Source organism: Daldinia caldariorum (genome assembly GCF_022478825.1).
Source record: "Daldinia caldariorum strain CBS 122874 unplaced genomic scaffold F4812scaffold_21, whole genome shotgun sequence".
Classification (NCBI taxonomy): domain Eukaryota; kingdom Fungi; phylum Ascomycota; class Sordariomycetes; order Xylariales; family Hypoxylaceae; genus Daldinia; species Daldinia caldariorum.
In genome coordinates, this window is record NW_025953057.1 from 475339 (window position 1) to 486701 (window position 11363).

At 48.1% G+C, this 11363-nt stretch overlaps 4 protein-coding genes across 4 annotated transcripts; 2 read left to right on the plus strand and 2 right to left on the minus strand.

Annotated features, from left to right (window-relative positions):
• Nucleotides 1–6: 6 nt before the first annotated feature.
• On the plus strand, nt 7–1321 carry F4812DRAFT_217279 (PIG-P-domain-containing protein). Its single transcript, XM_047930405.1, has one exon. It carries the CDS (start codon nt 188–190, stop codon nt 956–958), a length of 771 nt encoding a protein of 256 aa, XP_047786569.1. The 5' UTR covers nt 7–187; the 3' UTR covers nt 959–1321.
• A 362-nt stretch (nt 1322–1683) lies between these two features.
• On the plus strand, nt 1684–2371 carry F4812DRAFT_463007 (PEBP-like protein; the record flags this gene model as incomplete). Its single annotated transcript, XM_047938135.1, has 2 exons — nt 1684–2075; nt 2179–2371. The coding sequence occupies 2 exons, from the start codon at nt 1684–1686 to the stop codon at nt 2369–2371; spliced, it is 585 nt and encodes a 194-aa protein (XP_047786570.1).
• A 1001-nt stretch (nt 2372–3372) lies between these two features.
• F4812DRAFT_463008 (uncharacterized protein) lies at nt 3373–4578 on the minus strand (the record flags this gene model as incomplete). The annotated part of the gene is made up of 1 exon (XM_047938136.1): nt 3373–4578. The coding sequence occupies one exon, from the start codon at nt 4576–4578 to the stop codon at nt 3373–3375; it is 1206 nt and encodes a 401-aa protein (XP_047786571.1).
• A 2841-nt stretch (nt 4579–7419) lies between these two features.
• Nucleotides 7420–11298, minus strand: F4812DRAFT_217352 (uncharacterized protein). The gene is made up of 3 exons (XM_047930408.1): nt 10767–11298; nt 10445–10711; nt 7420–10369 (listed from the first exon to the last, which is right to left on the minus strand). Exons 1-3 carry the CDS (start codon nt 11200–11202, stop codon nt 7911–7913), a joined length of 3162 nt encoding a protein of 1053 aa, XP_047786572.1. The 5' UTR covers nt 11203–11298; the 3' UTR covers nt 7420–7910.
• Nucleotides 11299–11363: the final 65 nt, after the last annotated feature.

Sequence of the window (11363 nt, forward strand, 5' to 3'; positions counted from 1 at the left end):
CTTAATATTCAACTTTACATAGTAAAATCTTCAAGGTTCAATGCGACCTTCCAATGCGACAACAACTGGTTGTCACTCCCAATTGGAGGCTATAAATAAATATGATAATACTATCTAGTATGGAAAAAATAAAAAATAAAAATAATAGCACTTAGGAAGCTCTATATATTATACAAGATCTAAAAAGATGTCGCTCATTTCAGACGAGGATAACTTCTTCTCAGACAACCAGTCCGACGCATCATCCTCGAGCGAAGAAGAGGCCTTACCTCCACCTCCGTTACAGCAAAACTACTTTGCTCCTCCATTTTACGGTCGACCTCCAACACCCTTACCTCCATCTCCATCTTTAACGTCCCTACTCCGTCCATCACGACCTACCACCCCCGATGCTTCAGACGACGATCTTGAGCCCGTGCCGCGCGCATCCCCGAAGGTGCCCACGTACGAGTACTACGGCTTCGTCCTATACCTCTTCTCATCTCTGACTTTCCTCATCTACCTGTTGTGGGCATACCTGCCTTCCCCGTTCCTGCACGCCCTGGGTATCTACTACTATCCTAATCGCTGGTGGGCCCTCGCCATCCCTTCGTTCTTGGTCATGCTCATAGTCTACATCTACGTCGCGCTAGCCGCCTATAACACCGAGATCCTCACGCTTCCTCTGAATTCGTTGGAGACTATCGTAGACGAGGCGGCTAAGATCGCTACTATTGATCACAAGGGCAGGATACGGCTAAACGAACCAGGGAAGCCCATTCCGGAGGAGACAGCCAAGCACCTTGACTGGAAAAACATATGGAACGAAGGGACCGACGCCGTTATGGATGTACCGCTGGCCGGCGCATGTGAAGTCATATACGGCGATCTAACCGATTCGGAGGACGAACTAGAATTTGATATCAGCTTATTCTCACGCCGTAACGACGCCATGGTTTCCAAGTTACCAAGTGAATGAGGAAGCGAATACCCCACGAGTATTACGCATAGGGATGGAAGCAAGGTTATTAGGCAAACCGCGTCATTTGATTCCTCGGCGACACAACGTACCATCCCCAGTAGACAACGATTCAGCCATCTTCTATGTGGCTTATAAACAGTATTGATTTCGACCTAGTCATGGGCAGAATTACTCTCAAAGGTGCGAGCGAGAAGAGAATAGATCGTGAAATAGGACCAAGATTAGACTATAAAAAACAGCGGAAGGTGGTTATGGCTTACCATAAGTACTCATAGGTACTCGAATTACGTACCGTAAGCAATTAGCTGCAATAGTAGCAGTCACTTCCCCTTATTGATACGCCAGATATAAATGAGTTAAGGGGGATTTACCGCAAAGAATCCACGCTACGATATACTACCTCATATCAATATCTCGCTCTATCGGGATAACTATTCAACAAGGTCCAAACGCCAAGTGCATGTAGTCAGTCCTTACAGTTAGTTCAGTTATGCCATCTAAGGAAGCTGAGTTGAATTCCGCCAAGCCTTATATCGTATTTATTCCACCACTAAGCGTTCTGCCATCCTTGCCAGTCAAGTGGAGAAGAAGCCAGGGGGAACAAACGGAGGAGAATATTAAATGAGCTCGCTGTATTCGTTGCGAAATCGAATATATTTTGAGGATAGGTTGCTAGTTTCTCGCTTGCTTTATTTTATTCAATACCGTACCTTTAAGCAACCATGTCCCTCGCCGACCACGTCGCAGCTTTGAGATCCTCCCTCTCCAGCGCCAACCTAGTCCCGGGCCCCGCGTCGGCGCTGATCCCGGCGGACTTTGCGCCGACCACGCCGCTGGCCGTCTCGTTCGGCGACAAGGCGGTCACCTTAGGGACCTTCTTCCGCGCCGGGGAGTGTAAGCAGGCCCCACGGATATCGTTCTTGCCCGAGGAAGCAGAAAAGGCTGCTTCTTCGGCTTCGTACCTGTTCATGTTGACGGATCCAGACGCGCCAACCCCGGATGATCCCAAGTTCGCTTTTTGGAGACATTATGTTGTGGGTGGGTTGAAGCCGGAGGGGAAGGGTGGTGAGGCGAAGACGTTGACGGAGTATCTTGGGCCGGGGCCGAAGGATGAGTCCGTATTTTTTTTTTTTTTCTTTATTTTTCCTTTCCTTATATCTATATAAAGATAAAAGAAGAAAAAAAGAAAGTGACTAATACAATAACTTGGTCAAAAGTTCCAAGCCTCACCGGTACCTCTTCCTCCTATATCGGGAGCCGGCAGGATTATCCCTAGCGAAAGAAGATGTCGGCGGCGAGGAGTTCGTCCAGCGCCGCTTCTTCAAGCCTGCCGAGTTTGCCGAGAAGCACGGGTTAAAACTCGTTGGCGTTAACTGGATGACTTGTGCCGGGGACGGCTGGGTTGCGTGATGTCTTAGAAGAAGATAGGCCATGATGGATTCGTATTGAAAAGTACCTCCATGATTGGTTCGCTTCTATATTTTCCATATATGCATCGGCATATAGATGCGTTACATTGCCAAGACATGCCCTGCATGAGGGCTGCATTGACTTTGCTGCAAGATCTAAGACAAGGCATGAGAGAGATCTGATAAAGGCGAAAGATCCAATACAATGCCGCCTTTTATTTATGTGCAGAACCTTGGGCCCCTTTATTTGTACTCTTTTATTTTTTTTAAAAAAAAAATTCATCTGTTACTTGATCTCTCGAGGATCTGATATGGAGAGAGCATTAATCTGAGATACGTCACGAAGTTTCGGCGAAGTCAGTGGATATTTTCACGACGAGCTTAATTTACTGCAGTAAGTAGATCTAGCTACTGTCGCATACGAACGAAAGTCATTCCTATTCCGCACACACATTTTGTGTAATGCATTCCGGTAGCATTCCCCCTTCCTCCCCCCCTTATCCGTAAAACGCCTTTCCTATCCATCCGTCTGGCCTAACATAATAGCCGATCTGGGGTATTTCCATCCTGTTTCGAGATAGATACTGTTCCCATTGTGGGATTCCATTTACCGTACCCCGTATTCCTTTTGCCTAATGAGTTGATCCGGTACCTGATGCAAATGCCAAATGCCCCTCCCCCCTCCTTATTCCCTTCCGAGTAGCGATTGATCGCCAACGCTATACTTTACGAAAGAGCGATGATGCTAGCCCCCTTTCCATTCTATGAGTTTTTCTAGAAGAGAGGAGGAAAAAACAAAAGGAGGTATCATGTCTTCGTAATGCGGGTCATAAGGCGCGCCAGGCGCAGACGTTGGAAGTAGTGTGTATTAATAGAAAAAGGGTACAATAAATATGTGCAAGTGAAGAAACCCGAATGAAAGACGTTCAATGAAAGGGGTATCATGAAGGGAATAAAAACTAATTGGACACAGCCCATACTGCCCTCAAAGGTTTGAGGCCTTTATGCGTAGTAGTTGTTTCGTCGTGCTTGTCCGGTAGCTCGCGCCTTCAGAAACTTGGAGACGGACGTGACGGGGATGATGGAAGTGGGCGCTACTTTTTGCGCTGAGGTAGTTGCATTCTGGGTCGGGGCAGGGTTGATGGTTGCATATGACTCGCTATACCCGGTGTTTCCAGCACCACCAGCACTAATGGTAACGGTCTGCCACTCGGTAGTTGTCATAGCAGGTGCAGTGACAGTTACGGTCTTGACTCCCTTATGATGCTTCTTCGATGTCGAAGTTCCCACCGTAGTTTCCGGTTCCGATGTAGGGCTTCCATTGTCCGCAGAAGTAGCGGGAGTCTCGGTTGGTGCTGCTGGCGGGTGGGTGCCGACTCCCAAACCGGTAGCCTCGAACTGAATGTTGAGTTGGGACTTGATGGCTGCCTTGTCGATAGGATGGTTCTCCGAAAACTTGACCTGGCTCTTTCCGGACTTGGGGGCTTGAAGTTGGATTTCGGCACACGAGGTATAGATCTCGGTCACGTTCGTGGTGTCGGAGGTGATAAGCGGCCAATCCCAAACCCACATTACCGTGTAGGTTCCCTCATGAGGGAGATCCTCGGGAAGTTGGAAGTCGGTCTGGCAGTACAACTCTTCTAGACCGTGCTCCTTGTAACGCGAGGCGTAGATGGGGATAGCGAAGTTGTGGCCAGCATTCTGATAGCATTGGCCGTCATCGTAGAAGTGGGTTCCTAGAAGTTTACCTTTGCCGTTACCACCCTTGCCATCGGCAGTCCACGCGCCCAGAACATCATTAATACCATCCGAGTCCTCATGGTGAAGAGTACCATAGACGCTGACGAGCCCATCACGGTAGGGACGGGGTGTAATGTCAGGCTGAGTGACATGTCCATTCTCCTGGTAGAGCAGGGCAACGTAGTCTCCTGGAGCTGCGGTGAGACGGTCTAGCTTGTCATAGGCGTTGGCTTTGGGTTTGCACACGGGCGGATTAGACTTGGTATCTAGGATTTTGTTCTGAACCATATCGTCGGTGAAGCCGAGAGCTGAACGGTTCATGTATGCATACGGAAAGCCCGGGGAACCTATAAAGGCACCGGTGGAGTCGATTTTGCGGACGTATTCGACCCAGGAGTGAGCATCGACGACGGCAGAGGCCGCGACAAGTGTAAGCGAAATCGCCTTAGAAATACTGTAAGACGGCATCTTGAAGGTGAATTAAGACAGTTTTGGGATAACTTTTGTTATTGTCTGATGTTGACTTGAGTGTCTCGCCTGCGAGAGAGGAGAAAAAAAAGATAAAACTAGAAGAAGTAGGTCCTCGAGAGGACGGATGTCTTAGAAGTGTTCCTTATGGCCGCGAGGTTGAAATGGGTTTGTTCGATGAACAAGAAATTGATAGAATAATTCGTAATAAAAAGAAGAAGCGTGTTTTAAAACTTGCGTATAAGAAGATGTAGGTTCGTGAATTTTTTTGAAAGAAAAAGGCGAATGGGTAAGGAGCAGGGCTGTTGATATGGACAGGCTGCCCTGGGAGGTAGGAGAAACAGGCAGAATTGTTTCCTTTGTGATGGGCCAGAACAATGTGGCTCAAGAAAAGAACAATCGACCTCGTTGTTGGATGATTGATAATGACGAGGGACAAGAGTGATTGTTCTGCTGGTATTGTTTTTTTTTAACAAAGTGGTGGTGCCTGGTTATTACAACCCCAGACAGGTGCCAAAATCGATTACTGAGTCCTCTACCGAATCAACCCGTCGATGTTTGTATAATAGATAATGAAATAAGGTGTGAATGTTTCCTTGAAGTTGTCGATTTCGAATGATTCAATGGCCGAATTACTTAGAACGGGGAGGTCCCGCGCATACAGATCTATGTACTTGTTAGATGGTGAGCAAACAGGCTGGATTTCTGTAACAGATTTTACCTGATGATCCAACTCTGAAGTACTTTGGGGTCTACTCAATATCGGAAGAAAGAAAAAAAAAGACAAGAGGTCTAAGTATGGTATCGCACGAAGTATCATGCAATCTTCATGCGATCTTCATGCAAGAACATAAGACGTGATTTTACTTCTCGTCAACATGAGAGCGGTTCTGCCCGGATGAAATAATGATATAAATTATAACGTATTTTTCTAGCCCCATCTTAACATTGTAGAGTTCCGGCCTCATGATGACGGCCTTGTTCTCAGGTCAGGTTGGGACAGTAGAGCGTTTTGACTGTATCTGCTAGAATAGCGCGGAGTACATGATAGGCGGACATTGTTCGTAGCGGCTGTTTCCTGTCTGGGGACGAGGGTTTAATGCGCGCCTCTAGATGAGATGCGTATTACCTATGTTCCCAACCTACGAAGTAGACCTTCACCTTGTAATGTAATGTAATGTACTGTAATGCGACTATGACTATTAAAGGTACGTACATAGTTACATATGTTGATGTTGATGCAGATGTGGATGTACCGAGATGTGGATGGTTGGTTGGGGTTGGGGTCATGACACAGCATGGCGGGATCTATCTGATTAGGGTTTAGCTCATGCAGGTACCAATGTCCGAAATTACTGATAACGATAAGCATTTGTACCTTTTTGCTGTAGCAACCGATAAAAGTAACCTAGATATTAATACGTACTATGTGGAATTACCTCGTCTTCGTAGCGCCTTTTGGATCGGATTTTCTCCATATGATCTCCACTTTAGTAGGCAAATCTGTGGGCAATCTGTGGATAATCTTCCGTCTTCTTAATTCTTTGCATCGTGACCAATCAAGTGACGATACCCACCCCGGTTTGCGACAAAACGCTACAAATCTTCATCGCATCGAGAGGCTACAAATTGGCCAAACTGTTGATTGTTTCTTGTTTCTTGTTTCTCTTTTTTTCTTCTGGCCTATCTATGGGACCTAGCTACCTTTTACACCAGCTTAAGGCTTTTAAGCAGCCAGCCTTCTTCAAGGTATTTGGAAGACCGTTGTGCGAGGCCACGTAAAATGACGTTGGCTTTCCTGTATCATCATTGTCGCGACCCTCTCTAATACGGTCGACTTGGTTGGCTACTTTACCCGCCGCCTTGGCAAGAGGCTTTTCGGGTAGTTCTCATATTCTCTACGTATGTGCTTACCTACTGTTGACCCGTAGACCTTACACCTACACCTCTGGAATGAATTTTTGAGGCCTGTCTCGTGTTCTCTTGCGTTACGCGCCGTGCTTCGAAAATTACAGGAGATGCCCAAGCCGGAATGATCATCGAAAAAGGGGGGGGGAGAATACCCACTCACATATCCGTTTGTGCAATTGTTAAGCGCCGCATAAGTCAAATTCTCATACCGACGACAAGCAGTTCTCCGACTAAGATAAGCTTAAAATCGGTTATTGCTTTCAAATCTCGCCTTTTTTTTTCAACGCATTGATTTCAACGATACTACATAGAGACTTCTCCTTATATACCCCCCATCTACGAAAAAGGTTAGGATATACTTTCGTTCCCCTGAGCGTAGCGGATAGGAAAGGTCGAACAAGTCGAAGTTGATAACCAGCTTTTAAAAGATCTCTACCCATTGCTAGAGCCTGGACCACTAACTACCGTTTCACAATCGTTCAATTATCGTTGCTTAATTGCCACCCAGATACCCTTGCTAGTTGAGCCGATCATCTATTCGCCCATTTTTAACCCTGATAGCAAGGGGGTTTTCCCTGCTGCCGATCCGCGCGGTAGCATTTTGGAGGGAAACTGACATAGATTGATTCCCCAATCAAGGACCCTTGCTTGCTAAGACCTCCCGAGGAAAAAAAAAAAAAAGCTCTCCCTGCTTGAAACACGAGGTCTGTAAAGCCGTTGTTCCCCAAACTGCTAAAGCGCTGTTTGGATTCGGGTATTTAACGTGTCGACTACTTACGCCCTTGCTTTTGGATTTAAGGTTTCCTATCCCGAAATCTTGCTACACCGCCAACCCGTTCGTCATGCTCCGGTGCTCGGTAGCTTTGTCCTACGTTGACTAGGTAGAAATTGGATTCCATGGCCTCATAATCTAACTACTTCTCAAAGAAATCTGCTCATCTTAGATGGCGGACACAATAATTAAGACTAGACGATTTGAATAGTTGATGTCACATGCATTAGTTACAGCATGTAGGGGGGGCGGATATCACTGAAAGGATTTTAGACTTCAATAACTATAGATGTGATATAATATAGTTGCATAGATGCAAGTCCACGATAAAAGATCAAAATTAATACAAACACCGTTTACCGCCGAACCGTCCCATTTCCTAATTTCCCCGAAAGAACCAGCGGCGCTTGATCAAAGGCCGGCAGAGAAACCCCAAGTAGAACGCCTACCTGCCAATAATACAAGTAAGTGCATGCCATGCTAATCAAAGCTATACTCCAAAATATGACTACACCTAACCTAAGTTGACGAGCGCCGAAAACCGTAGACCGTAATAGTAGTAATAGTAGTAATAATAGTGTACACCGGAGATCAACAGTAAAATGTGGTAAGAAAGAGTACCTAGGTTAGGTAGATGGACAATGCAGTTTTACAAGTAGCCCTGCTGCCCACCATCCATAACAGCGGTGGGCGCGGTCTGGCCTGTCCGCCCTTGCGCTTGACCCCGGCCGCTGGGAAGGGCAGTCGGATGTGACAGCTTCCGCATAGAGTGCACGGGGTACACTGTATCGTCCCCGGCACCCGCACCAACGCTATCCGCGCGCGAGCGCTTACGCCCTGCGACCTGGGTCTGCGGGTGGGACCGCATATTCGTATGCGACAACCCTGAGTTGCTCGTGGCTCCCAGGTCTAGTGCAAAATCTTGTGTATCCATGTTCCAAGTAGGCTGGTCCGTGCTTGCAGCCTGCCACGAGGCCCATGGGTCTTGTTGCTGCTGTTGGGCGGCGTACTGATGGTGAGAACTGTGCTCTGTCTTGCTCGCCCATAGGGAGGATTCTTTCTCCTCGGCTCCGGGGCCGCCCCAATGCGAACTGCTCGCGCCGCTGAAGCTGGTGTCACGGGAGTTGTGTTCGCTAACGGTACCGGGGAGAGAATTAGCCCATAACGGTTCTCCTGTTGAGGCGCTTGTAGTTGCACTAGTTAGACCGCCTGTGGGATCTGCCCAGCTGACGCCCACTCCCCAACTTGTAGTGTCGAGGCTAAGACCGTTGCTTTGCGCTGAGACTGTCCAGCTGTCTTCGTATGATGATACGGGTACGCCTAAGCCGGAGAGGAAATGATCTGTGCCAGCACTGCTGCCGCTGTGACTACTGCCGCCGGTAATCTCGGCAGGGATAGTGTTGGTTCCGGCACCGCTCGTGGCATCTGATATGAAGCTCAACTGATGATGAAGTGTCGAGTCCCCGCTGGCATTATCGTCAAAGTTATGTGGATAACCGCCCGTTAGCGATGCCGTAGGTGGCGGTGTAACGAGGCCATTATCAAAGCCTTCCAGGAGATCTAGGCCCGGGGGTATATGGTTATGGTTATGGTTATTGCTGTGAGGGTGACTATGATGATGCGAAGCGTGCTGAGAATGTTGGTGGTGCTGACTTGGCAATGTGCTTGATGGTAGGACAGGAGCAGCCTCATACGCCGCGCTTAGATTCTCGTGCATGGAGGCGTTAAGGTGGGCCTGGTAACCAGGATTAGGCGACATAACATTATCACGAGAGACCGAAGGTGAGCCCGGCATATACGCACGTTGCTGGTGGTATTCAGATGTCGGGTCGATCTTGGTTAGAAAGCGCCAATTCGTGCCGGGGGCGACGGTGACTGTCTTTCCCTTCTCGTTCTTCTTGTCGTGTACAGGGACGAAGGTCCATAATATGACTGCGCGCCTTGTCCATCCGCGCTTCCCACCTTCGATACCATTGCCAGGGCCCTCATTGGGTGCAGACCAGATCTCTTGATACATAGCCACCTGAGACAAGAGTTCTTTGGGAGTTGGCATTTTGTTGCCACCCTTGTCCGATCCGCTGTCTTCCTTCTTCGTTCTTGCGCTTTCGCGTTCTGCTCGGGAAGGCTGGGATGCTCTAGTAGAATCCTGCTCGCGGCCCTTGCGTTCTCGACGTTCCCGTTCCGCCGTCACGTATGGTGCTAGTTTAATAAAAGTATTAGCCCAGCTCGCAGCCGGGAACGGAACGCCGATAGTATCGCGGCTGCCACGAGATGCGCAATCGCATCGCCCTATGCCATTGCAGCCAACACGATGTGAGACGATAACCTCAACAGGGTTGCTGCGGTCCCAGAAGTCAGGTTCTGACCCGGAGATATGAAGCTCTTCTGGCTTTACGACAGAAGTCACAGACCTCCAGCTCTGGTTGTGTAGTTCAGGCCTGTTTATCGAGAGCTCAACCATGCCATTGAGCTCAGATCCGTCAGGAAATTTGGACGTTGCGTGCAAGTCAAGCGTCACTTCGAATTGGAAAGTGTCGCAGGGTCCAACAACACACCGTGATGTCCTCTCGTCCGATGGGTGCGTGTCGTCTAGTGCAGCAAGGAGCTTTTCTCTGAGCTCAGGGAAATGGACATCCCATCGATTGGATATGTCTTTAATTGAAGATGATTCCTTTTGCGCGAGTGACCTTGTGTATTCGTGCAAAAGCACAGTCGGTTGGTCCCCGTTTCGTGGTAAGTCTTTGTATTCCTTACCGTCATTAAGCTTGAGATGAGGGTAGTCCGACTCTCTGAGACAGTGCCCGCTAGGCGTACATCCTGTAACCTGCTTCTTCGTAGTGCCGTCGTCCATCTTCAAATGCTTCTCTTTGAGGATGACTTGAGACGACGAGACGAAGATCCAGCATTGTTTTGGTCGCAGGAAAACATCATTATCAGCACTGAGAAGGCGAGCGAAGTACTCATAGTTTGGCCTTTCATCGGGAAGGCGACCGTCGGCTATGGAGATGAGCACTCGGTTGTTCTTGAAGGATTCTGTGTCGTCATCGTCCCTTATTAACTTTCTATCTTCTTCCTTGGCGTCTTTTTTGCTTGGAAATATGAAGTTGACTTAAAGACGGGGTCAGCCACTTCTGCCTGCTAGTATAGAGTCTCTCAATAGTTCGCGGCCTTAGGTGTACTTACAAGTGACCAATGTAGCGAAGAAGCCTTTCAAAACTTGGATATGGCTTGATACCTGCTTTCGCCCCCTGTACATTGGGTGAGGTTTTCCTTTCGGATCGTCCGGATCCTTTTCCCTTTCCTGTCTGTTTGGTATAGCCTCTCCGTTCTGTGGGGGATGTAAGAGCCAGTGGTAGATCCATAGATATTCTGTGATGAGCATATTCCGCCCGTAAAGGATGGTCTTTGAGCTGAACTTCTTCCGGCCCATCTGTGGGATTAAAAGGAGAGCTTCTATAAGTTAGCACAGAGCGTTCCTGGTAACTCTATAGCTACGGCTACTTACCATCGAGGAAGGCATCCTCCAACCATAGCGGCCATATCGGTTTTTCCTTTTCGAGCTCCTTTTGCATTACTTTATTACGATAATCGGCGAAGTGCTTATAAGCATAGATGGGGTTTTTTCTGCCCCTCGGATAACCCATTGGTGACTCTCGTAACGATACATCTCGGTGTAAAGAGCGTCCACCTCGAAAGCTTGTCCCATAAGTCGAGGTCAAAGCCTGTATTGGGACTATAGGTGGTGTTGGTATAGAATGCAGAGGTGGTGATAAGGAGTGATTACACAGCGCCAGAGTAGCCAGACTATGTGATTGAACGTTGCCCGTGGATTTACTAAGAGGCTGTCGTGTCATAGGCATTAGTTCGTGATCGGTTTCGTATGCGTAGTCTGATGTTGGAGAGTATCTTTGAGATGACAGGACAGGACGTGAGTGGTCCATTTGGATGGATGGGTATGACGAAAAGACGAAAAGAATGTGTTGTAAAAGGAGCGAGAATTCTGGAGAATGCGTGGAGGGCTCCCAAGAACGCTGGGAGGTAGAATTAAGATATGTTTAAAGGAATGGCAGCGGCAAAGAAAATGCCCATTACTATTACGACT

Excerpts from the sequence above, each read along its gene's own strand:
- F4812DRAFT_217279 (XM_047930405.1), top strand. The coding sequence starts at position 188 with ATGTCGCTCATTTCAGACGAGGATAACTTCTTCTCAGACAACCAGTCC.
- F4812DRAFT_217352 (XM_047930408.1), bottom strand. The coding sequence starts at position 11,202 with ATGGACCACTCACGTCCTGTCCTGTCATCTCAAAGATACTCTCCAACA. Across the intron at positions 10,712-10,766 it reads GGAGGATGCCTTCCTCGATG|CTCTCCTTTTAATCCCACAG; the intron begins GTAAGTAGCCGT and ends AACTTATAGAAG. Across the intron at positions 10,370-10,444 it reads CTTCGCTACATTGGTCACTT|TCAACTTCATATTTCCAAGC; the intron begins GTAAGTACACCT and ends CCCGTCTTTAAG.